General features: G+C 37.8%; 1 protein-coding gene across 1 annotated transcript in view; it reads right to left on the bottom strand.

The window, feature by feature from the left end:
- DEUP1 (deuterosome assembly protein 1) overlaps nt 1–27,960 on the bottom strand; it is a 58,574-nt gene that overhangs the window by 27,123 nt on the left and 3,491 nt on the right. Inside the window, exons 2-10 of the mRNA XM_043503942.1 lie at nt 27,770–27,822; nt 27,134–27,268; nt 24,824–24,937; nt 22,261–22,473; nt 13,591–13,736; nt 12,694–12,799; nt 10,781–10,978; nt 9,927–10,013; nt 5,806–6,005 (exon numbers count right to left, since the gene is read on the bottom strand). Of these exons, the coding sequence (XP_043359877.1) occupies nt 5,806–6,005; nt 9,927–10,013; nt 10,781–10,978; nt 12,694–12,799; nt 13,591–13,736; nt 22,261–22,473; nt 24,824–24,937; nt 27,134–27,268; nt 27,770–27,822 (1,252 nt within the window). The remainder of the gene's footprint in view (nt 1–5,805; nt 6,006–9,926; nt 10,014–10,780; nt 10,979–12,693; nt 12,800–13,590; nt 13,737–22,260; nt 22,474–24,823; nt 24,938–27,133; nt 27,269–27,769; nt 27,823–27,960) is intronic.

Below are 27,960 nucleotides of genomic sequence, written 5' to 3'. Positions count from 1 at the left end.
GTGTGTATGGTAAAAACCATTGTTTCATGTTCTCTGTGTATATAAAATCGTACTGTATTTTCCACTGCATGCATCTGATGAAGTGGGCTGTAGCCTACAAAAACTTATGCTCAAATAAATCTGTTATTCTCTAAGGTGTCACAAGTACTCCTGTTTTTTTACTATGCTGTATGATTCATATGTCAACGTACATTACTGTACCAAGTAGCTAGCAGTATTGTGCAGGACCTGGATATAAAATATTAAAATAATCTATAGCTCTCCAACTGCAAAACACCCATATTTATTTAACAAATAAATTTGTTAGTCTCTAAGGTGCCACAAGTACTCCTGTTCTTTTTGTGGATACAGACTAAGATGGCTGCTACTCTGAAACAGGAGTAAGAAAGTCCTAAGAAAGTCTTTCTTTAGGGAGTAAGTAGGTAAGCCTATACTCTGATCACTTGGAGGCTAATTAGTGTCCCAGGAAAAACTGAATGGGACTAATTATGTAATCAGGGTCATGGGCTGGGTGGGGGTAAACATTCAGTTGGCCCCTGATAAAAGAGGCACAGGAAGGAAGTACAAGAAGAGGGGGAGGTGAGTAGTGGGGAGAAAGAGAGGGAGAAACAGGGCTAGCTGAGCCTCGCAATGCAGTAGTCCCAGAGTAGGAAGATCTCAGTGACCATAAAAGCCCAGCAAAGATTGTAAATAGGTGGGAGCACGGGGGTCTGTGGTGATATTGGTGAAAAGAAGTAGAAATAAAGTGTCACTAAGAGCACACCGAGTGGAGTCTGTCTGATTTCTGCAGGGGACAAGGATGGAGCTGGGCCCCTGTTACAAAATGTAATATTTATGACTATCAATACAGTTTTTAATAAGAATAGCCAAAAGCAAAACTGATACTAACAGTAAACTAAGATAAGACCACGACAAGCTTCATATGTTTACTAGTCATTCACTTCAGATCTTGCTACCGTTATTTGAGCCACACAGTTGAAGAAAAGGATACCAGTACAAAGAGTCCTTTACAGGACAATGAAACAACACAATAGTTTCTATTTGGCAGAGATGAGTCACATACAGACTCAAAAATGTTATATTTTCAAACTATGCTGTTACTTCATCACATGAGAAAAGTTATAGAGAAAGTGAAAAGATAATAAAATAATACGAATATGAGGATTTAATCAATGAATGAACTTTGCAACATATAGACACTTAACTTCCCCAGTAAGAGTTTATGATTGTATAAAGAAAAGGAGTACCGGTGGCACCTTAGAGACTAACAAATTTATTAGAGCATAAGCTTTCGGGAGCTACAGCTCACTTCATCGGATGCATCCGATGAAGTGAGCTGTAGCTCACGAAAGCTTATGCTCTAATAAATTTGTTAGTCTCTAAGGTGCCACCGGTACTCCTTTTCTTTTTGCGAATACAGACTAACACGGCTGCTACTCTGAAACCTATGATTGTATAGACATTGGACTGTTTGTATAGAGTGAGTAGGATTTTGACTCTCCTAACAAAATCAGTAATGGTTGGGCTGGTAATTGATTGTTTCTTTCTCCTTGGTTCTTTGGGTTATAATTAGCTGTATGGTGTTAATCTCAGTTTATGCTAAATGCTGCTTTTTGGTGGGGGAAAAGCACTATTTAGTCTGTGCTGCTTGCTAGAAGTACACAAACGGTGTAATTCAACTGTTACATTCAACAGTTACTATTTAAAAGACACAAAAAGACTCCTCTTACAAATTATGGAAATGGGTTCAACAAAGTACATCATTACCTGCACAGAGAATATACTTCTTCATTATGATCTCACATGGCACTATATACTCTGGCCTCAATCCAGCAAAGCATTTAAGCACTTGCTTAACTGTAAGTATGTGAGTAGTCTCATTGATGTCAATATAAGAATATAGGCAGAGGAGACCACATCTTTCCTCACCAGGCTCCTCCAATGCCCCTGGAGGCATTGTGACAACCATAGTTATCATGTTTCAGAATAGCAGCCGTTTTAGTCTGTATTCGCAAAAAAGAAAAGGAGTACTTGTGGCACCTTAGAGACTAACAAATTTATTTGAGCCTAAGCTTTCGTGAGCTACAACTCACTTCATCGGATGCATCCGATGAAGTGAGCTGTAGCTCACGAAAGCTTAGGCTCAAATAAATTTGTTAGTCTCTAAGGTGCCACAAGTACTCCTTTTTTTTTAGTTATCATGCTTCCTTCTAAAATACACAAAGTGCTCCAATACCACAGCATTCCAGAGCACTCAAAGCCACAATTTTCCTCTAAGCTTCAAGTTAGAAAAAAACAGACTCACTAAGACCAAAATTCAAGGAATATAAATACAGCTCTTCAACCATCTGATATGCATAAACTGAGTTTTATAGAGTTTAATTTGTGTGGGTTTTCTGCTGAATCCTTAAAAACTGTGCTCTTGTCTGGTCTGCCTGTCACTGAAGATCTTTAGAGTGTAAACTCTTTGGGGCAAGGACCATGTTTTTGTTCTGTGTTTGTACAATGCTAACACAAGGGGGCATAGCCATGACTGGGGCTCCTAGGTGCTATCACAATCTAAACGTAGTTGTCTGAATGAGTTCTCCCCTGCCATCAGTTGATGAATTGGGAGGAAAGACTTCAGGAGAAGACCTTATTTTCAAAGACACACCTACTTTACCTAGGTGATCAGCAGACCAGCCTGCTTTGCCAAGTGATCAATTTTGGCTGGTCTGGGTTAAAATTCACTTTAGTCTTGGATATAGGGGTAATGTAATATCATTATACTTCTGGTATGAGTAAAGAGCCGTAAAACTACATTTAATATGCCTTAATTGAGGAGGATCACTCTAAATTAACTCGCTAAGTGAGTGGTAGTGATGCCAAATCCAAGTGAAAGAGATGGCTGTGAACAGGTGTTTTTATCTGGTTGTGTGGACTTGTTTAAAGGGTACTAAAACCATTTGACCTTCCTTCTCCAGTGTTTAGACAGAGCTGATCAGACTCTGAATCCTTCTTTCTTCTATGTGATTGCTAGAGCTGAAGTTTCTGATAAGATGGGGTAGGTGTTAGCCTTAGCCCTTATGGTGTGGTCAGTATTGTAACAAAATATAATGCATAGGAGGCAGTATCAGTGAAGTTGCCTGCTACCCTGTGAAATCAGTAAGAGCTGAAATTACAAATGGACTGGTGGAGTGACAGTGGCAAACAGTGCCAGTGACTGCAATGCTGGCAAGAAGCAAGAGGAGGCAAGGACTGAAAGTAGCGACAGAGGTGGCAGCAACAGCAGTGAGTAGAGTCAGCAGCATCACTCTGCCAACCCTCAACGGTGGGCTGGGAGGTTGTCCCACCTGAATTCACCCCTAGACTGTGGCACTTCACTAACCTCAGACAACAAATCATCAGTGGGGTCCAGTGGAGGGAAAAAGGAAGTGGTATGTTTAAGGGATATTCATTCATTGGACTTTCACATCACAAGGTGGGAAACTGAGGCAAAGGACTGCTGCCCAAGATCCTGTAGGAAGGGTACTTTAATTAGTTACTTTACTTATTGTTTACTTACTTCTGAGTTGTTGTGGTGGTGCTTTCCCAAGTTAATGCCATGTATCCCTCTGCTTTTAATAAAGTTTTCTTTTGTTATCCACAGACTCAGTGCTTGCAAGTGGGGAAACATTGCCTCTTAGAGGCACCCAGGGGTGGTGGTTAGTTTTTCCAGATTTCTGGATGGAGGCCTGAGACAATTTGGTTTTGTAATGTTAAGAGAAACCCCTAGATATGGAACAGACCCTTGGTGCTGTCGATGTCACCTAGCAGAAGCGTTACATCTATAATAAGTTATAATAATCCCATGGTACCCTCTAAGAGAAAAGAATTTCCTTTGGTGCATTTTCAGCTATGTCCATTGTTGTGCAAAATACTATATGGTGGCTGCCCTTTGGCTGCCATCCTGTCATCCTAATGATGGCCACATTTTATTTTAATGGTGATGTGATTCCTGTAATGTAACAGGGCGTACTAGCCCTTTAAGAATACAGGGGCCAGAAGACCTGGTTTCAGGTGTTGGAATGAAAAATGGACCCAGAAAATGATATTAGGAGTTGCATGAGGTGGGAAAAACCCTTGAACACAGTTCCTTTAATGGCCTAGGATCAGGAGCTCTGTAATGTATGATGGGGCAGGGCTCGCCTCTCTTCCAGCCAATCAGGAGGAGCTCTCTCGAGGAGGGCAATATATAGATTGCATTCTGTGTCAGATGAAGGGAGATACTGATGCAGAGGGAAGCCCGGGCCAAAAGAGTGAGCTCCACCCAGACAGGATTACTGTCTTTGGGTGGAGAAGATTGACAGAGGAAGAGCTTTGGGTGTGGCTCAAGAACAGGAGCTAAGTATGAACTGTTAAATTACAGTTATGGACTTTATGTGTGGGATTCATTGTGATGAAGGACTGTGAGGATTGTGTGACCTTTATTTGATATTAAACCAGACCCAGAAAGGGGTGTTTTAAGCCACAACTAAGATAGTGTGTAGTGCTTAAAGGGGCTTGCAAGAGGGGGCTAATAGGGAGAGGGTTCTTGTAAAGCAATCCCTGACCATAAAGGGGTGCTCCACCATTACATGTATATTTTTGTTTTTCTGTTGGGCAAACAGAATGGGATGAAAGGTTTTGGCCCAAGTAGCCTGAACTTGATGATGATCAAGGCATGATCAAGCTCATCTTTTCACAAGAATTCAAAATTGGAGGAGGAAATGTCAGAGTGGGGAATTGTTGGAGGGCGATTTAAGCTTTTGAATTCTTTGATTTGCTGGTAGTGGGCCATATTGAATTATACTGCTGGTACTTTAGATATGTTTCAGTATTTTGATAGATAGATAGATAGATATACTTTTCAGTTATGTTCTGGGTGCCCATAACACATGGATATTTGCTCTTTTTTAGTGTGTATACACATCTAAATAAGTAAATGAAACCATAATTTCCCCTCATATTTGAACAACATAAAATGCACAGGTTAGTGTCAGAGTTTAGATGTATCCCCTGGAGTCATAAAAATGTGTTCCTGACTAACTTATCTCTGTGACTGCAGGGTGAAGACAAAACTGATAAACTGCCAATTTTTATTGCTCAGAACAAACATAAAATATTTCTATTAGTATATTATCAAGGAAGATTGAGGGACAAACACAAATTATGGTTGTGTATATTTTGATAATAAAATTAATATAAATGTATATGAAAATTAGACGTAGTCCAAAATTGTCTTGCAAATTTCCTCTATTCTCTTCAGTTAGGCACCCTAGCACACACTGGAGTTCCTGTACCATAACCAGTGGACAAACAAAAAAGAGAATTTTTTGTATAAGAGCAGATATCAACACTAAAATTATAATTATAGTCCTGATTTATTGTTAAACTTATTATATCAGATTTCCGATATTATATTGTAATATTGCCTGCAAGTCAGAAACCAGAGTTTATATCCATTGGGTACAGTTCTGCAATATTAAACAGTTGCAGATTCCCACTGACTTCCATGGGTCTCCAGTATTAGGTGCCAATGTACTTTGTTATCTTCAAAATTTTTACTGATTTGAGAAGAAACAGCACAAAAATAATCTATAAATAATAAACAGATGTTTTAATAATTTAAATTCTGGCCAAATTCTGCAGCCATACTTGCTTACTAATTGGACTAAATGTCTATTGAGGTAGTGGGAGTTTTAAATGAACAAAAATGGAGTAAGGACTTCAGGATTTGATTCTTTTAAAAGACGCTTACGAAATGCTTATGGAAAAATTAATGTATCTTTACAACTTAAATTTTACCTCTCTTCCTTTTCTTGCATTTCTAATTGGGTTTGCTTAGTGTGCTTTGTTTCTCCATATCTATTCAGAGTAGCCAATATTGATGTTTCTGAATCACTCTGCAATTTACCAAGATTATTTCGTAACCTTTCATTCTCACACTGCAGTTCATGAATGGAAGCTGTGTAACTCTCATGCTCTGTGTTAGATAAATCTATGGTCTGTGGAAGAAAATAAAATCATCATTAAATGGGCATTTTTTCACTGTAACTAGAATTAATATTTTTTAACATGAAACTCAAGGCAACACTGTTTGCTAAATACTTAATTACCATACGTAATCACACAGCATTCACAAAAAGAAAAGGAGTACTTGTGATATATGCCATCATGTGCCAGCAATGCCCCTCTGCCATGTACATTGGCCAAACCGGACAGTCTCTACGTAAAAGAATAAATGGACACAAATCAGACGTCAAGAATTATAAGCTTTCATGGGCTATAGCCCACTTCATCAGATGCATGCAGTGGAAAATACAGTAGGACGATTTTATATACACAAAGAACATGAAACAATGGGTGTTACCATACACACTATAATGAGAGTGATCAGTTAAGGTGAGCTATTACCAGCAGGAGAGGAAAAAAAAACTTTTGTAGTGATAATCAAGATTTCATTTCCATTTCCATTTCCAGCAGTTGACAAGAACGTATGAGGAGCAATAGGGGGGAAAAATAAACATGGAGAAATAGTTTTACTTTGTGTAATGACATATCCACTCCCAGTGTGATATATGCCATCATGTGCCGGCAATGCCCCTCTGCCATGTACATTGGCCAAACCGGACAGTCGAGACTCTCTACGTAAAAGAATAAATGGACACAAATCAGACGTCAAGAATTATAACATTCAAAAACCAGTCGGAGAACACTTCAGTCTCTTTGGTCACTCGATTACAGACCTAAAAGTCGCAATATTACAACAAAAAAACTTCAAAAACAGACTCCAACGAGAGACTGCTGAATTGGAATTAATTTGCATACTGGACACCATTAAATTAGGCTTGAATAAAGACTGGGAGTGGATGTGTCATTACTCAAAGTAAAACTATTTCCCCATGTTTATTTTTCCCCCCTACTGTTGCTCACACGTTCTTGTCAACTGCTGGAAATGGCCCATCTTGATTATCATTACAAAAGGTTTTTTTTCTCTCCTCCTGGTAATAGCTCACCTTACCTGATCACTTTTGTTACAGTGTGTATGGTAACACCCATTGTTTCATGTTCTCTGTGTATATAAAATCTACCCACTGTATTTTCCACTGAATGCATCCGATGAAGTGAGCTGTAGCTCACGAAAGCTTATGCTCAAATAAATTTGTTAGTCTCTAAGGTGCCACAAGTACTCCTTTTCTTTTTGTGGATACAGACTAACACAGCTGCTACTCTGAAACAGCAATCATAGTAAATGATACACCAGTAGAAATGCCTCTAGAAAAAAAGAACTACATAAATGGGATACAGGGAATAATAGCCTTTGAAACATAATGAAATTACATTAGAATTTTTCCACAAACAATGCATTCAAGGCAGTAGAGTAGTAAAATTGTTTGGTGTATTTGAATTACTCTCCTTGAAAAACTAAGCCATGAAAGAAGTCCTTAGCTGCCAAAGCTTGCAATTAATTTGACTATATTTCTTCCTCAAGTAATATTTCCACTAAAGAATAATAAGAAAAAATACAAAAAGGCATTATCAGACTATTTGTTTAAACACTATATATAGTAGCAATACATTGGTGTCAAAGGCAAAACATTTAGAAAGACATGTCAGACTATTGATAAAAAATCTGGAGAAATCTTCTTAGACATTTGTTTTTAAACAAACAGGCTTCCCTGGAATTCAAAAAGATGCAATAGAAAAAAAACGGTAACTGAATTTAGAGATTGAAATCCAATTCCAACACTACCCTCAGAGGTGACTTTGAAAGACTGTCATTAAAAAGCTACTGTAAAATGAATAAGTTTGGCAGGTTCAAAAGCTCATTGATTCAACCAAAATTACAACTTGTACAAAAACAAAGCTCTTGTTAGATTTTTGGCGTCAGAAGAATTGGAAAGGTGCAAAAGGGCTAACTAGTTAAAGGCTAAAATCTGCAAAATCCTGGGCATCTTCTTCATAGTTTTGAGCATCTTTAACCTCCATTAACTTCCACAGATATTGAGGAAGCTCTGAATTCTACTGGAGGTGCTTAGTACATCAAAGAATTGGGCTCTTATGTAACACACATGAAAATCCACGAAGGAAATACTTCAAAATAAGCAGCTTTTTATGCATAGTTTGTCATAATTTTAGTAATTAAAGTTGCAAATAATGTTTGTTTTGTACTAATGAATAAATTCATCTGGTTCTTAAAGGGGAAAAAGGTCTATAGATTTCACTGACAAATGTTTAAAATAAGTGTGTGAATGAGAAACAATATAGGCACCTACATATTTATATTTATAATGGTCGGGAAGCTCCTCTATTAAGCTGAATTAGAATGCCTTAGATTTTTTGGAAATATGCTTATGTTATGCTTATGTTATGGATATGACATAATGGAGATGTACTTTATGCAAGATGGATCTTGTAAGATATAATTGGAAAGGTTATAATTTATTGAATGTGATTATCCAATTTGTATGCATGTATCTTTTCTGTATCTAAAATTAGAAATCTGGACTATGTAACAATTACATAGTGGGTGTGTATTGGGAAGACACTCACCAGACAAAAGGCCATCAAATTTGATGAGCCATCAGGAAGGAACAACAAAACCATGAAGATACTAATCTCTCTCCCTCCTGGGAGGTTTTCGGGGATGAAACTGTGACACTACTAGGTCAGGTGATCTTGTCACCTGATACTAAACATTACCTGGGATTTCTTGTAACATTCCACTGGAAGGGAACGGAGGGTCAAGGTTGGGAAACAAATGCCTTATGTCAATCCTATTTAAGGGTGGGGAGGAAGGCAAACGGGACTCCTCTTCATGGCCTGTGTGCCCAAGAAGAAAGAGCGCTAAAGCCACTTGAAGGGGAGGCAGGGAGAAAGTCCAAATTGAGACAGGAGTCCAGTCTGAAAAGAAATATAACTGAACCCTGAACCACAGAAACTTTGCAACCTGCCTAAAATAACATTTAGGGTAAGAAATTACATTTTGTAATTGACTTACGAGGAGAGGCTGAGGGAATTGGGGTTATTTAGTTTGCAGAAGAGAAGAGTGAGGGGCGATTTGATAGCAACCTTCAACTACCTGAAGGGGGGTTCCAAAGAGGATGGAGCTAGGCAGTTCTCAGTTGTGGCAGATGACAGAACAGAAAGCAATGGTCTCAAGTTGCAGTGGAGGAGGTCTAAGTTGGATATTAGGAAACACTATTTCACTAAGAGGGTGGTGAAGCACTGCAATGGGTTACCTAGGGAGGTGATGGAATCTCCATCCTTATAGGTTTTTAAGGCCCGGCTTGACAAAGCCCTGGCTGGGATGATTTAGTTGGTGGTGGTCCTGCTTTGAGCAGGGGATTGGACTAGATGACCTCCTGAGGTCTCTTCCAACCCTAATATTTTATGATTCTCTTTCTTAAGTATATTGAGCTTAGCTTGCGTACTTTGGTTTATTTGCTCAATAATCTACTTTGTTCTGTCAGTTATCTCTTATATTCACTTAAAATTCACCTTTTGTAGTTAATAAACTTATTTCTTGTTTATAACATAACCCTATGTGCTGGAGGAAGCTTAATAGCTTGGCTCAGCAAGACAAGTACAAAGGGTGCCCAGATTGGCATAACAGGCAGTCTCAGTGGTATCTCAGCACATCGGGGGCACCAAAGAGGGACAAACTTTTACAATATTTATGAAAGATTGTGATTTGAAGATGTTCCCTCATAAGTGACAATGTTGTTAGTGTAGGAATTTGGAGATTTCTCCCTAGAGGCCAGGGTTGGGAACACCGCATGGCTGTGGGCAGAAGCTCTCTAGTTTCTTTTATTTAAGTCTTATTCCTTTCTCATTCCCTGGTTTGTTATTTAATGAACCCTGAGATCATTACGTCAACAAAACATAAATAACTGCTTTGTATATTTTACAGCTACAAAAATTACCATGCATCTTCTAGACTCCAAATTTTCTATCATCTTCTTCAAATGTGTGTTTTCCGATCTGATAGCTTCATACCTCATCTCTGACAACTGGGGAAAAATTAAATTCCTAGTTGAACTTAACAATATTAGCTACAAAATATTCAGTATAGTTCTGTATAAGTTTAATTTTATACTTTACTCAAAACATTCATAAAAAATCATGACACTAATATAGGGAAAGCTTTTCTTGAATACAAGAAGCATTAATTTCCCAACATAAGCAGAAATGAGCACCTCTAAATTTCAAGGGTTTGGGTAAATTGTGTTTCTGTTACCCTGATGTTTTCAAATATGTGAGTAAGGGATGGAGCTTATTTGTTTTTAAAACTGAAGTTGACAATGATTTACAATACTGCAAGATTAACAATCAAAGTTTACAACTGACAGGCTTTTCCAAACAATTTCATAAACATTCTTTAATCAATAGGTTAAAAAGAGCTGTCAAAATTAGACAAATTTTCTGGATAATCTAATGAACAATTTTAATGATGTAGTAGGTATAATAAAACCAACCTAGAATTTTTCAAGATCTTCTATGTGCTTAAATGTAACTACAGTACTGATGATCAAAATGGACCATATGTTAAAGTTAGATGTTGCACAATTGACATTTACTGGTCCTTTATTGTTCTGGCACCATTTTCACTTTATTTTCATATTATTATTTCATAAAGCTTGAATATAATAGCAGGCCGATGAAAACAAAAGCACAAGATGTAATTTTCTTTCTTTTTTTTTTTTTTTAGCAGTGTATGTCATTATCAGTACTGAGCTGGAGAATGACCTAGTTTTTTTTTTTTTGCTTGCTTGCGTACCTGTTGTTTTGCTAACAATTTTTCTTTTATCTCTAACTCCATTTTTAACTTTCTTTCCAGAAGAGTAGCTTTCTCCATGATAGTTGCTATAGTGATGTCCTTCTGATGAAGCTCTTCTGTCAGGTCAGAGATTTCTCTCCTCATACTTTCCTGCTCAGAGCTATGGGACTGCTCCTCTTGATAAAGATGGTCCCTTATCTGTAGCAAGTATGTTCCCAAAAGACAATATTTATGCAGTACATAAGATCACATCACTTATCACTTACTACTGATTTTTTCCTCCCCTATTCCAGCACACCAACTCTTCTAACCATATCAGTAATTTTAAGGCAATTTTAAAATGAAATGTCTTTATGATTCAATGCAATTAACTTTTTTCTTTACTCAGCATCTTTTCACAATCTATAATTTATTCTTTAGTTCATTTGTCTATTTCCCTGATGTCAAAGGTCATAATAATATTTAAATTCACAACAACAAACAAACAATAAGCATAGGGTTTGTAAAAATATTAATTTTAATAATTACCTTAAGACAAAATAAATCTATTGAAAGGTGTTACTTACTAAGATGTATTTACCTTACCTCTAAATTAGTTTAGGCTGTCTTAAAAGCACTCATTTAACTCAAAATGAACCCACAGAAGTTCTTTATGAGAAATAATCACAGAAATAAAGAGCTTATACAGTATTATGGAACAGAGCTCTTATTAGTATTAGCTATCACAGAATAAAAATTTGTCACCAAAGTCACTTTGACAGCTACTGCTGCTATAATACATAACATTTAAAGTAATATTTTCTGCAAAACCTTCCTCTGTCTGGTACTCCAGAGTGTCTATAAACAGATTGTGGGTCACATTATCTTTCTGCCAGTAACAAATAATGCAACACCAGAAGATTCTCATATTACTTAGAAGAAAGAACAAAAACCAGCCAAACTACATCTGAATTTATTTTAATTAGTTTCCCATAATAATGCACATGATCAATAGTTGATATTTTCATTTAATTACAAAAATATGAACATTTTAAAGCAATTAAATTTAGATATAAACATCTAAGGGATAAATCATGACCTCATGTCAAAGTCACTATAAATCTGCTTCAGCAGCCACGTAGGCTGCTCCCAGTTGCAGATGCTGCTGCTCACATCCCTGGTCAATAGCATAAGCTGTATGTGTGAAGAAAGGGCAGGGCATCCCCTACACACCAGAGAGAGTAACATAGCCACTTTTGGTATAGCGACCCGCCAAGCCATATGTCACCTCATGCCATTGCTACACTGACCTCACCAGGGTCCTGTACGAGAAGTATGGCACACAGTTCAACCAAAAAAAGAAAAGGAGGAATTGTGGCACCTTAGAGACTAACAAATTTATTTGAGCATAAGCTTTCATGAAAGCTTATGCTCAAATAAATTTGTTAGTCTCTAAGGTGCCACAAGTCCTCCTTTTCTTTTTGCGGATGCAGAGTAACACGGCTGCTACTCTGAAAACAGTTTGACCAAAGAAGCCCTGCGCTGAGCTGTTTTATGTGTATTGTATTCCAAGATGCCCATGCTAACTTGCTCCAGCTGTTCAGCCAGCGCAGCTTATGTTTCGGACTAAATGGTCTGAGTAGGGGAGTTATTTCCATGACTGTGCCACTTTGACATGGGTCTCTGCCTCTATTTGCATGTTTCGCCCAGTTCTGGTGTTTGCCCAGTGCACAATAGTGTTGAGTGTACAGCTGTCTTATTCCTTCTGGGAACACAATACACACATAAGCTTCCTTCCTACCTGTGAAAATGCAGCTATTCTCCTTTGCACTTTGGTGCATTCATATGAGCAAGGTCATGATTTTGCCTTAATACTTAAAAAAAACAAACTCTATTACTACTAAGATTTCAAAATATTTACAAATGTGGAATACCTGGTTTAGCTCTTTTTGCTGACTTTCCTGATGGTGTTCTAACTTTAATAGCTCCGCTTTTTTGTCTTCCAGTTCCTGAATACATTGTGCATAGGCTGATTGAAGCCTTTAAATAAAAAAGCATTAATAATAATTATTGAGGGTCAAATTGTTCCCTACATGAGAAAAAACCCATGAAGTGGGCAGACAATGCTATGAGCCACAGCATACAGAGTTTTCGCCTCACCATTCAATCAGGGAAGGGCTGCCCTCTTATGGAAAAGGCAGGAGATTTGGTCCTAAACCAGGGTGAAAAAGAAAAGGAATACTTGTGGCACCTTAGAGACTAACAAATTTATTTGAGCATAAGCTTTCGTGAGCTACAGCTCACTTCATCGGATGCATTCGGTGGCTGCTACTCTTAAACCAGGGTGAAGCTTGATAGATCTATGGACCATCTGTCTGCTGAAAGAATCCTGAAATCACTTGTGAACCACATGCCATATAATGCCACATGGCTATAGCAAAACACACATTTACTAGCCTAGCTGTAAAAATCATACAAATTGTTATCACGGGGTGGGAGTGTTAGAGAGTCTTGTTTTTCTAATCAATGTATTTTTGTAAACTGTGTTAGAGTACCTAGACCAAAGGAAAGGTTTCCTTTAATCAAATGAGCATATAAAGCCGTATAAAATATATTGTTCAACAATTAGGCATCATGAAAACTGTTTAACTGTGTGTCTAGCTATTGATTACAATCTCATAAAATAAAATTAATAAAACATTAATTCAAACATGAATTTGATTTTCTAATCTACAATATCTTTTAAAAAAAACCCAATATAAACCAAAGGGAAGAAAAAAGTTGTTTAGCTCACAAATTCTTTACAATGTAAATGTCTTTCAAATACATACTTCATTTGATTTTCTTGGATGTTTTTACATTCTCCAATTTTCAATAAATCTTTACGCAACTGCTGGAATTCTGCTTCCATCCCTCTCCAGAGGGCATCACGTGACTGCAGCTCATTTCTCATCTCTGAAAGTCCTGCCTCCATGTTCTAAATAAATAAATGATTAAAATGTCTCAATAGTGGCTTTAAATTCGATGGTCTTTTAGCATAAATATGCTGACATATACTTTATATTACATATTTAATATGAATTTAAAAAGCAATTTTTATTTGAAAAATTGCTTTTATTCTGAGGCCAGTTCCTATTTTGGAGAAGGCATTGCTTTTGTAAGGTTTTCAACAGTCAGTCTCTCTCTCCAGAAATGTCGCTCAAAAATAAGATACTTAAAGTTCTTTAGGTCATGCAGTGCTAAGATTCATTTGTCTCTGACATATTCATAGGAAACCTTCTACAGCATTATGGTAACTTCTCATTTTATTTAAGGTTTCAGAGTAGCAGCCGTGTTAGTCTGTATTCGCAAAAAGAAAAGGAGTACCCGTGGCACCTTAGAGACTAACAAATTTATTAGAGCATAAGCTTTCGTGAGCTACAGCTCACTTCATCGGATGCTCCAGAACAGTTTCAGTTTGCTACAAGTTCTATCTAGACTACGGGTTCTCAATCTTTTTTCTTTCTGAGCCCCACCCCCAACTCCCCAACAGTTATAAAAACTTCATTACCCACATGTGCCATAACTACTGTTTTTCTGCATATCCATTAGATTAAAAGCTGAATTAAATTGATAGTTATACAGTTACACACACACACACACACACACATATAAAATATAAAAAGAAAAGCAAAATATACATACAAAAATAACAGGTTTCAGAGTAGCAGCCGTGTTAGTCTGTATTCGCAAAAAGAAAAGGAGTACTTGTGGCACCTTAGAGACTAAAAAATTTATGTGAGCATAAGTTTTTGTGAGCTACAGCTCACTTCATCATGAAAGCTTATGCTCAGATAAATTTGTTAGTCTCTAAGGTGCCACAAGTACTCCTTTTCTTTTTGCGAATACAAAAATAAAAAAATTAATATATATATTTTTTAACTTAGTGTGAAACTTGTTGCTGGTGCTGACCTGCAGGCTGGGTGGCCCACTGAGGTGACACAGGGGGTAGAGGTGGCTCTCCCTCCCTGAACCCCACCACCCAGGGCTGAAGCTCAGTTTATTTTGGTGGACCCCCTGAAACCTGCTCACGGCCCCCCAAGAGACCACAGATCCCTGGTTAAGAACTACTGTTCTAGATCACACTCTATGATGCAGGATTCAGTGGCATCATTTAGTGGTATTTTATATTTTCCTAACATTGAGCTCTAACATTTTATATCCTTCGAATCCTGAATAAGGAGAAGATTAGGAAGGAGGTGAATGGCTCCAACAGACACTCTCTAAAAGTTTCCAGAAGCTTGCAGTGTATGTGACTAGATTCTACATGTGTGAACATGCAGAGGCCACTTTGAAGTAGAATCTACCTAGCTAAAACATGCACTCATTCATCTCAAAAAAAAAAAAAAAGGAGTACTTGTGGCACCTTAGAGACTAACAAATTTTTTTGAGCATAAGCTAGTCAGAGATGACAATTTATTTATAGCATCAACTATCCAAGCTTTCAAATTATCACTATTGAGCTTTGCCCTTGGATTTCTCTAGTGTTGATCCTACTTCACCTTTCATTTCTTGGCATTAAAAATGTGACAAACAACTGACATGTAAACATCATATTGTTATGAGCTTGGTGAAAGTTTGTTATGGGATTGAGACTGATAGGTGTGAACTTACCCTAACTGTAAGCATAAGTCCCACCTAAGGCAAAATGAGTGTGTGAACCTGCCCAGAAGCAAGAAAGCATGGATGTGTGTGTATGATTACACTAAAAAGCTGAGAACAGACAAGAAAAAGACAGCCTAAAGGAACATGGTGGCTGATCCTGGAAGAAACCTGGGGAGAGACTTTTGAGTCAGAGTGCAGGGTCATAAGAGTGCTCTTGATGCTGTAAGCAAAAGAAGCTGTTTCCTGATATTTGATTCCTTCTGCATTCAGAGACCACAGGACTTTGTACATTCTTTGTAAATGCACAAAATTGCAACAAAGAAATACCTAACACTAATTTCTACTCCCAACTGGAACACCCACAGGGCCCCAAACTCTGACTAGCTGCTTGGGTCAAAAAGGGCAACAGTATTATGCTTGAAATAATAACATCTATGTATAAGCCCTCCATTATAACCAGCACAATTATATCAAAATATGAGCATATAATTTGAAAACATAATTTTTAAGCACTGGCAAAAAACCCAAGTAGTAGATAAAAGAAACAAGGATGTTCCAATGGTAGTGGACTTTGCCTTTAAGATAGTATGCTAAGAAAATGTTAGTGTTTTTCATCACTTCTTCATTTTATTTCAATATATTTAAAAGTGAAAAAAAAGCTTTTTAACCTTCAAAATTGACCACTGAAATTCACATCTCAGAAGAGTGAATCCAGAACAGCTATGGCAAGTGAGTTCCTTCAAAGGGTTTATTCCCCCAGAAGAGGGGAGAGGGGGAATCTCAGATTAGAGTGACTTTTCTTCTAACTGAAGAAGAGGACTGTGGTTTTCTTTGCCTGAAAGGGTTGCTGAAGGGTGATGTGAAGCACTCCCTTTCTCCTCCAGGAGGTGGGCATACTGACTAAATTCTCACAGTCTTTGTTGGCTTGAGAGGGGTGGACCAATGTTGAATTGTGTATAAGATCTCTAGCATTTCAAAGCTTTGTGCTACAACTCCACCACTGGGCTGGCCCTTTGTTTAAAGGGTTAAAAGCTTTAGTTAAACACCGAAGTGCATGTCTGAGCATATCCAAATAAAAATTAAATTTAATAAATTCTTAATAGAGGCTACAAGGACTTATTCATGGCTATCTTAGAGTTTGATTATTTTAAGAATTGATTTTAAATGTATGAATGTATTGTCAAGCATTTACTATAGCCCAGAAATTCTGCAAGGCCTTCTAGCTTAGCTGCTGGATCCTGCATGCTTTTCAGCTAAATTCCCTGTATAACACTGTCATTGCTTCCAAACAGGGAGGAAAGATTTGGATTCCAGGAATCTGTCAGCTCCTTGTGGGGCGATAGTGAGTTGACCCAAACTCAGGATATTCTTATTACTATATTTATAATCATATAACTCCTGCTTTGGAATTGAGCAGGAATGGATATTAAATAATAAAAGCAGTAGCACTTTTATAATTCAAAGAACCCAGAATGCAGGTATGTTTAAATCTTCAGCAAGCCAGCAGTTTTTCTCACAAACAGTGCTTCATTTGTCCACTAGGTGCCTTAACTAGCCCATTTTGTTTTGATATTTTCAAAAATTTTTTATTCTAATTAGCTTAAATTTCAAACCAAAAAGACATTTAAAACTGGAAAATTTGATTTTTTTTGTGTGCTGAAAATATCAAAAGAAACATTTAGAAAATTTCAAAACTTTTTTTCTGAACTCTTCTTAGTCAAATAATTAGTCAAAACCAACACTTTCCTGCAAAAACTTTCAGTTTTGACAAATTAGTATTTTCCAAAATTTCTGACCAACTTTACTCTTAACTCTTCCCTGCTCAACTTCTTTGTTAGATATGTGTGAATAAGTTGTCATGTAAATTCATTACCACTAATGAATTCACTACCACCAGCTGAACTACGCAGATCTGCCAAGTGTCTCACACACACATACAGGCCATACCTCAAATATTTCCAGACCACAGCCCAGTCTGAGTTCAACAAGCTGCAGGAATGAGCCTTAATCATGGCTTGTGGTTATTAAAGAACATAAGAATAGGCATGCTGGGTCAGACCAATGGTCCATCTAGCCCAGTATCCTGTCTTCTGACAGTGGCCAATGCCAGGTGCTTCAGAGGGAATGAACAGAACAGGACAATTATCAAGTGATCCATCCCCATCATCCAGTCCCAGAACCTGACAGAGTCTTAGGGACACTTAGAGCATGGGTTTGCATCCCTGACCATCTTGACTAATAGCCATTGATGGACCTATCCTCATTAACTTATCTAATCCTTTTTTGAACCCAGTTATACTCTTGGCCTTCACAACGTCCCCCGGCAATTAGTTGCATGGGTTGATTGTGTGTTGTGTGAAGAAGTACTTCCTTTTGTTTATTTTAAACCTGCTACCTATTGATTTCATTGGGGGACCCCTAGTTCTTGTGTTTTGTGAAGGTGTATAAATAACACTTCCTTATTCACTTTCTCCACACCATTCATGATTTTATAGACCTCCCTCATATCCCCCCTTAGTCCCAGTCTTTTTAATTTCTCTTCATATGGAAGCTGTCCCAAACCCTTACTCATGTTTATTGCTCTTCTCTGTTCCTTTTCCAATTCTAATATATCTTTTTTGAGATGGGCAACCAGAATTACATGCTATATTAAAAATGTGAGCATACCATGGATTTATATAGTGGCATTATGATATTTACTGTCTTATTATCTATCCCTTTCCTAATTGTTCCTAATATTCTGTTAGCTTTTTTGACTGCCACTGAACACTGACTGGATGTTTTCAGAGAACTATCCACAATGACTCCAAGATCTCTTTCTTGGCTGCTGTGGCTCCTGTTGAGCAGGCAGCCAATTGGCCTCTGGCTCACTGCTCCCCTGTTGGATCCCAGTGGGGGAAAAAGCAGCCAGAAGGAGCAGGCAACCAAAGGTGGGAAGGACAGAAGGTGAGGGGGGCCCAATACAAGCCCCAGGCAACCCGCCATAGTAACCAGCCAGTCCCCCTCATCCATACTTCCTCTCTCCCACATTCCCAATAGGTCCCAGCTCTCCCCTAACCCTTCACCACCCCCACTTGGCTCAGTCCAACTTTCCCAAGATGCCCTCTCCAGCTCTTTGCTTCTTCCTCCTAGACACCTCCCCTACTATCTTCCTGGACACCCCCACAAATTTATCTTCCCTAAGCTAATGTAATGGTCTCAAGTTGCAGTGGGGGAGGTTTAGGTTGGATATTAGGAAAAACTTTTTCACTAGGAGGGTGGTGAAGCACTGGAATGCATTACCTAGGGAGGTGGTAGAATCGCCTTCTTTTGAGGTTTTTAAAGTCAGGCTTGACAAAGCCCTGGTTGGGATGATTTAGTTGGGGATTGGTCCTGCTTTGAGCAGGGGGTTTGACTAGATGACCTCCTAAGGTCCCTTCCAACCCTGATATTCTATGATTCTACCACCCATCTTCCCTCATGCAATGACTTTACCCCCGTCTTCTCCCTCTTGGGTACTCCTACAAACACAGCTTCATCCAGCCTCCTCTACAATACCACAGTTACCCCATCTTCTGTCCAAACAGCCCCATAAACCTCAGATATGTCCCAGCATCTCTCAGCCACCTCCACCCATACAACCCCCTGACCATCCCACAAATCCATGTACGGCAGCTCCCCACCAAAGCAGCTCCAAAACAGCACCAACCTACCTTTCAGGCACCCACCCTCCTGCCACAGTTGCCAAGTGTTGTGCTGCTTAGTTGTTAAGCAGAAGTTTATGTGAAAATACAAATTTGCATACATGCAAATGTTTTAATTAGACATTTGCAAATAATTTGCATAAATGTCACATATGCTTGAGTCCCGATGATCCTGGCATATATATCTCCTGAAATGGAGGGAGACCTCCCAGGAGGAGAGGGTGAGAGGATGATTGAGGGAAATAAGTAAAGACTCTCAAGAATAAAGAAAATAAATACTAAATACTACATTAAATTAAATAAAACACTACAATTAACTGAAAGTCAGAGGCAAGCTTGACCAGCTCTAACGTAGGCATGTTAAATACTCTGTCTGAGGCCTAGGTTTCATAGATACTAAGGTCAGAAGGGATCATTCTGATCATCTACTCTGACCTCCTGCACAGCGCAGGCCACAGAATCTCACCCACCCACTCCTATGAAAAACCTCACCCATGTCTGAGCTATTGAAGTCCTTAAATCATGGTTTAAAGACTTCAAGGAGCAGAGAAGCCTCCCTCAAGTCAACCATGCCCCATGCTACAGAGGAAGGCGAAAAACCTCCAGGGCCTCTTCAATCTGCCCTGGAGGAAAATTCCTTCCCGACCCCAAATATGGCGATCAGCTAAACCCTGAGCATATGGGCAAGATTCACCAGCCAGATACTACAGAAAATTCTTTCCTGGGTAACTCAGATCCCATCCATCTAATATCCCATCTCAGGGGATTTGGCCTATTTACCCTGAATATTTAAAGATCAATTACTTACCAAAATCCCATTATCCCATCATACCATCTCCCCCATAAACTTATCAAGTAGAATCTTAAAACCAGATAGATCTTTTGCCCCCACTGCTTCCCTTGGAAGGCTATTCCAAAACTTCACTCCTCTGATGGTTAGAAACCTTCGTCTGATTTCAAGTCTAAACTTCCTGGTGGCCAGTTTATACCCATTTGTTCTTGTGTCCACATTGGTGCTGAGCTTAAATAATTCCTCTCCCTCTCCTGTATTTATCCCTTTGATATATTTATAGAGAGCAATCATATCTCCCCTCAACCTTCTTTTAGTTAGGCTAAACAAGCCAAGCTCCTTGAGTCTCCTTTCATAAGACAAGTTTTTCATTCCTCGGATCATCCTAGTAGCCCTCTCTGTACCTGCTCCAGTTTGAATTCATCCTTTTTAAACATGGGAGACCAGAACTGCACACAGTATTCTAGGTGAGGTCTCACCAGTGCCTTGTATAATGGTACTAAAACCTCCTTATCCCTACTGGAAATGCCTCTCCTGATGCATCCCAAAACTGCATTAGCTTTTTTCACAGCCATATCAGATTGGCAGCTCATAGTCATCCTATGATCAACCAATACTCCAAGGTCCTTTTCCTCTTCCGTTACTTCTAATTGATGCGTCCCCAACTTATAACTAAAATTCTTGTTATTAATCCCTAAATGCATAACCTTACACTTCTCACTATTAAATTTCATCCTATTACTATTACTCCAGTTTACAAGGTCCTCCAGATCCTCCTGTATAATATCCCGATCCTTCTCCAAATTGGCAATACCTCCCAGCTTTGTATCATCTGCAAACTTTATTAGCACACTCCCACTTATTGTGCCAAGGTCAGTAATAAAAAGATTAAATAAGATTGGTCCCAAAACCGATCCCTGAGGAACTCCACTGGTAACCTCCCTCCAACCTGACAGTTCGCCTTTCAGTAGGACCCGTTGCAGTCTCCCCTTTAACCAATTCCTTATCCACTTTTGATGTTCATATTGATCCCCATCTTCTCCAATTTAACTAATAATTCCCCATGTGGCACGGTATCAAATGCCTTACTGAAATCTAGGTAAATTAGATCCGCTGCATTTCCTTTATCTAAAAAATCTGTTACCTTTTCAAAAAAGGAGATTAGGTTGGTTTGGCATGATCTACCTTTTGTAAAACCATGTTGTATTTTGTCCCATTTACCATTGACTTCAATGTCCTTAACTAATTTCTCCTTCAAAATTTTTTCCAGGACCTTGCATACTACAGATGTCAAACTAACTGGCCTGTAGTTACCCGGATCACTTTTTTTTCCTTTCTTAAAAATAGGAACTATATTAGCAATTCTCCAATCATTCGGTACTACTCCTGAGTTTACAGATTCATTAAAAATTCTTGCTAATGGGCTTGCAATTTCAGGTGCCAATTCCTTTAATATTCTTGGATGAAGATTATCTGGGCCCCCCGATTTAGTCCCATTAAGCTGTTTGAGTTTTGCTTCTACCTCAGATATGGTAATATCTACCTCCATATCCTCATTCCCATTTGTCATGCTAATTCCCATTTGTCATGCTAGGTGATTGAGAAGGAACTGAAGGCAGTTTGCCCACACAGCCCTACATAGCTGGCACTACTACTAAAAATCACACTGAACTGGAGCACCCATACGGATCCTAGTCAAAGAAGAACTAAAAAAGATACCAGTAAGACTGCCTTCCGAGGATACCCTCCCAAGTTCTGGCATGGAAGGCAAACTGAGGGAAAGAAGGGTATATCACAGATGGGGCTGCAGTATATAGCACTGCAGAGATTCTGGACAGCACTATAACCCACAAAACCAGGGGACAGGCTGGTTCGACAGGCAACTTCGACAGGCCTCAAGGGTGGTGGCCAACCTTAATAGCAGGTTGTGCTACCAGCTCTGCCTATAACAAAATATATTACCATACATTTTTTTCTAGATACTTAGATACAATTTCATAGCATCTTGTGTACTACTCCACATAAGCCAGACAAACAAAATTCATGAAAACCATTAATACACAAGACACAGTGAATGAAGCTGGGTTTCTCTGGTGAAGTGTGAGGTGTAAAGTGTGAGGTATAAAACATAGACAAAAATAAAATAAATGACACGACTGCATATCAAAAACATTTTTGTTTTCTCTTGTGTGTCATTCAAAAGATGGTACATCTGGCAGCACATTATGGTTTTGTAAATAAAGTACTCTACATAATAATCCTCCATATAAGTGTTCCAAAGGAATTTTGAAAATGTATTCCTCAATAATTAATGCTTCAATATTAATTCCTTTAGCTTTATTCCACTGTACTTATAGAGAAGAAATACTGTTATGAGTCATTACCTGGCACTGTGTTTGGTACACTGTTAGTTCCTGTTGTAGTTTTAGATTTTCCTCTTGTAACTTATTCCTGTTTATTGCTATCTCATTCACAGTTGACTTTAGTTTTTCAATAATGAATTCATCCCTCTCAATTTTGGATTGGCTGGAGGTAGCTGCGTCTTCCTGTTTCTGGTTCTTATTGCTGATTTGGAATTGATAATTCTGTGTCTGTTTCTATAGAACAAGGAAATAATTTTAGTGAAATTCAAAAATTATATTTCATCCCTTTGGTCAAATCTACTACCAATAAAATCAATAGCGGCCTTTTACTAATTAAGGAATCCTTGAACTGAAAGTTAGGGAAGGTGGGCAGTGTTTATGGATCCACAGTCACCTTGGAAAATCAGTTACTATGGTAACCACTTTCACTGTTTCAAGAATTGACCATGTGGATCCCTACTCCTGGAAGATTAACAAGCAGCAGTAATTATCCAGAAGATGGGTCTGAATTAGCTGAAAAATGACAGTAGGACTGCTTCTTCAAACTGGGCATCAGGTCTAGAGCTCACTTGAAAGAGTAATGCTGCATAAAAAAGTGTACAGCGCTACAAGTAGCATATTTCATTGATGGAGGCAGTGAGAAGGCATGTTATAGATTGTCTTAGGCCCTATTTTGTGTGTTCTGATATCTTTTGGTGACTTAACACCCTTCTAAACTGAGATAAACTGACCCAAGGTTTTATTCTCATATTACACAAAGTGCTAGATCAACAAAAGTATTTAGGCACCTATCTGCCTGTGGCCATATTCAATACCAGCATGCCTTCTTATGGGATAAACTGGTGCAGCAGTGACTCTGCTTCTGTTTCTCTCAGGGCCTTCAGCTGATCTATCCAGCTTCCAGTACCTTCCAGGTGATTTAGCCCTTCAGTTAGGTCACACAGCAGTTCCACCCCTCCCAGGGTACCCAAAGTTCAAAATAAATGCAAAGAAATACAAACTATTTCCTTCTCTCCGGAAAGCCCTGACAGGGAACAGTCCACACCAGATCTTGGCCCCAGCCAGGCTTCTCCACAAGACTGATAGCCTGGAGTCTATATCCTGGATGGCATGGAACCTATCTTTAGGCAAGAAGGCTTTTATAGTTGTATAATCTATCAAGACTCCAAAAAAATCTACTCTTTGTGCTAGGATTAAAGTAAATTAAAAAATAAAAAATTGACTGACCAAGTAAATATATAAACAAAACAGTAACCCCCCAAAGCCAATGAGGAGAGGACCGAGGACAACTTGCTGAACCTTTGGTGGTCAAGAGGACTGGAAGGTGTGCCAAGCCACTTCAACTGTTATAATCCCAGATATCAGTGCAAGGAGAGAAGGATGAGTGGATACATCAAACATTACTTTCTAGAAGATTTTTGAGTTTGAATTCTGGGGCCGCACTGTTCTCATGAATGGGGATCAATATAGACAATTACTGAATGAACACTAATAGTTTGCACTACTCACTTTGCAAGTTTTCTTGCAGTACGGATCATCCTAATGAACTGTATATTAATAAATAGCATAGAAGAGATGCCACCTAGACAGGAACCTGAAGAAGATCCTCTATGCATCATACTTTTTTAAAGTAAAACTGAGTATACATTATTTTCCCATATTTATCTATTCCAAATATTGTAATACTCACCTTGGTACATACTCACAGTATACAAGAAAAACTTAAATAAAAACTACTCCAAGTATCAAGTATTAGTTGTTTCAGAGAGGATTTACCTGGATTTACAGCAATTTGTGCATATTAATTCTTCTTTAGAGTCACAGTAAATTTAGCAGTGTTTTAGAGAGACAAGATGAGTGAGGTAATATCTTTTATTGGACCAACTTCTGTTGGTGATAGAGACAAGCTTTTGAGCTTACACAGAGCTCTTCTTTAGGTCTGGGAAAGTTACTCAGAGGGTCACAGCTAAATACAAGGTGGAATAGATCGTTTAGCATAAAGAGTTAACATGTAAGAGACCATTCAAGGTGAAGTAGGCAGTTAACATCTCTGCAGTCATTGAACAAAGGAGGTTAGTGGGTTATAGATTGTTGTAATGAGCCATATATCCAGTGTCTTTATTGAGTCCATGATTTTTAGTGTCTATCAAAGTTATGAATTTAAGATCCCAGGCTCATCTTTTTAAAGTTTCAAGGATTCCTTTGAGGATGAGGACTGAGAGGTCAGGTACAGAGTGATTGTTTTCTGAAAAGTGTTCACCCAGGGCAATATGGTGCTTTTGTTTTTTTATCTTTTTTCTGTGTGAGTTAATTTGAGAACATAGTCTCATTTCACCCACATAGTTGTTATTAGGGCACTTAGTGCACTGGATGAGATATACCATGTTGTGATAGGCATATACAGGACCTTTTTCACCAACAGAAATTAATCCAATAAAATATATTATCTTACCTACCTTGTCTCTGTAATACCCTGAGACCAACACAGCTACAACACCACATTTTAGCATTTGTTAAAACAGCTCTTTAGCTGAACTCATGATTCAATTAATATTTTTCTAAAGCAGGAAGGCAGGAATTATACCTGAAATAAATTACACTTCTCAGACAATAATTTTCGTTGCGCATCTAAAGAAATGAGATGGTTTTGATATAGTGTCTCCTTCTGATCCCATTCTTTTGATTTTGCTTTAAATTCCTGAAAAAAAGCAACACAAGGTCATTAAGTCTTGAAATCATTTTTCTCACGTTGCACTAGTGCACTCTTCATAATGAACACTCAGATTTTTTTATAGTTCTAAGAAAAGTCACTTGTGTAATTAATATATATTTATTATTAATAATGAGGGACAATCAAATCTGTGGAAAGAAAATAAGTCAGCAAATGTAAAAAAGGATTTTTCATTTTCTTGCAAGAAGAGAAAATTCCAGCACTTGAAAATGCTGTTATTCTGAGCAAACTGAATAATATGCACAATAATTGAAGTAAAATGTTAGAAACATTTTTAAAGTTTCATATATCTTCAGTTGTTGTACACCTTAGAGGCCTGATTCACCACTGTGTTACTCCAGTTTTATACAGTATAATTCTTTTGATTTCAATGGAGTTACACGAGTACAAATAGGAATAATGCAGCAGTAAGTCAGGCTCTAGGTGTTCAGATGAACAATTTCAGTGCTGGAATTATTATATTTTTTCTTAAGAATGTGAGAGGGCAGCTAAGGGGGAAATATCTCCTCTCTTGCCACTCATTCTGGTCATTTTTTTTTGAGGTTTTTTAAGGAGTAGGAGGAATTCCTGCCTTGAGTCCACAGAATTTAAACCCAAACCTGATTAGCAATTTCTACTATTTTCATATTTCTGTAACAGAGCTGAGTGTATTTTAGTTAGTTGTTTTAAGGTTTTAGAATTTAAATATTCATAACTAGACTTTGAAGATTATACCCAATAAAATAATTAGTAGTACTCCATAGCTACTGGAGATTGTTGCTTTTTCAGTTTGGATAAAGAATCAAAGTAATAGTGCATTGACTTACACACAAAAAAACACCTTAAAATATCTTTAAAACCCAGACTAGGAACTTCATTTTTCAAAATGTAGGGTCCAGAGACCTAGATGAATTTGTGCAGTTTTCTTAACTCAGTCTAATTTATGAATTTTGAACAATCAGATTCTGTTTGCTGCATCTATGCCCTATGAAGCTGATTGATCCATAATTCTTCAATACTTTTACTACTGTCTGTTTCTGAATTATAAGCAAATATAAACAACTTTTATTTCTTCACAACATCAGATACAATGCATATTCATCTGACTACAAAGTGAGGACTACAGGTTCAAAGCACTAGTAAAGTGTTGCTGAAATGAGTAGATTTTCAATACAGTAATTATTTTCTTAAAACTAGACTCTGCTGAACACATTCCAAGCATTCATTTTTTATACTGCATAATTTACTAACTGGTAGCACTGTGTTGCATTATATTCATGTTCAAATCTTGGATAAGGTCATTCTCAGATTAGCAGGTTGTGAGAGTGTCATGGAAGATATATATTTAGCCCTAGGTAGATGCATAAACCATGCATTACTCTTGTAGTAACAACTGTTAGCCACTCTGTTGGGCTCCAAGACTTGACAGATTTTATAATGGTGTGGGCTTTTCCATGTGGAAGAGATAGCCACACTTCTACTGGAGGGCTGGTGATGTGCCCTATCAGGCAGGAACAATACTCTGTGGTGGGAGGAGTTAATCCTATGCGCTGTGTTATGCAAGAAGTCAGACTAGATAATCAGATTGGTCCCTTCTAGTCTTGAAATCTATTACAACTAATTAATAAAAAGAAAAGGAGTACTTGTGGCACCTTAGAGACTAACAAATTTATTAGAGCATAAGCTTTCGTGAGCTACAGCTCACTTCATCGGATGCATTTATGAAGTGAGCTGTAGCTCACGAAAGCTTATGCTCTAATAAATTTGTTAGTCTCTAAGGTGCCACAAGTACTCCTTTTCTTTTTGCGAATACAGACTAACACGGCCGCTACTCTGAAACTAATTAATAGTGACCATAACATGAAAAGCCTAGAACATCCCCCTGAATGCAAAAATTATCCTGAACTATTGCCTTATTGAATAATATGTCCTTCAGAGATCAGGGACAGAGTAATTGTTTCTTTCAAATTTAAATTTATGAGCTGGCTGATCTATATTAACAGGGCTATAAACAGCGTTAATAAAATTAATGCCTCTGAAGAACAGAAAACAGTCAGCACACGGCTCTTTCCATATTTTATACAGAACACTGTACATGCTTATGGGATTTACAGCCTGAAACTGTAAACCAAGTATGAATCCTGAAGATGAACTAGGTTTACTATAACAGCAAAATATACTTACTTCCAATTTCTGGTTTAAATTGCTCAGTTCAAATGGAGTTTCCAGATTTTCTGCACATATTTCTTTACTGTGAACCCTACCTTGTTTTATCTGGTGTAATTGTAGTTTTTCATAGCTTTGTGTCAGTTTACAAAACTAAAAATGAAAGGAGATATGAATATTAAGAATATGTGTCACTCTTCTATCTCAGATAATCTTTTATTTAAGTCATAACTGGTAAATGCAGTGAAGTTTAAACATTCTAATTAGTGAATCTCTGTAACAAAGCACCAGTTACTAAAACTAAATTATTAAAGATGAACAAGACTAAGCTTTCATATAACCCAGAGTGTTTATTAATTGCCCAGTTAAACACAGATTTACTTCACAGTTGTTTTTTTCCGTTGAAATTTTGTATGGCACTTTTGTTTTTAACCATGTAAAGTAAATTCTTGTACTGTATTTATATGAATTATTTTACATTTGTTTAGTGCCATCTTGTGTTGACAATTTTTAAAAGTACTTCAGTAACCAGAATAAGGGATTAACTGGTTTATATTCACTTATTCATGAAGACCTTTAGCAGTTTAAGGTATTTAAATGCTTAATTTTAACATTAAAACTATTGATATATTAGGGATATGGTGGTCCCATTACCTTGGGATCATCAGGTACCAAATAATACCAAATATAACTCTGCATACTGATACCTATAATGAAGGGATGGCTCTGTAGCATGGAAAGAATAGGGAGGTAGCAAACAGGAGGACAAAGAACAACTCAGGTGCTGGGTACAGGATGGAAGAAGGTAAGCTAAGTAGCAGAAGACATTGATGACAGAATAGAAG

The sequence above is a fragment of the Dermochelys coriacea genome, chromosome 1 (assembly GCF_009764565.3).
Source record: "Dermochelys coriacea isolate rDerCor1 chromosome 1, rDerCor1.pri.v4, whole genome shotgun sequence".
Classification (NCBI taxonomy): Eukaryota; Metazoa; Chordata; order Testudines; family Dermochelyidae; genus Dermochelys; species Dermochelys coriacea.
The sequence above is the reverse complement of the archived record's forward strand: the minus strand, read 5'-3'. Positions and strand labels throughout refer to the sequence as shown.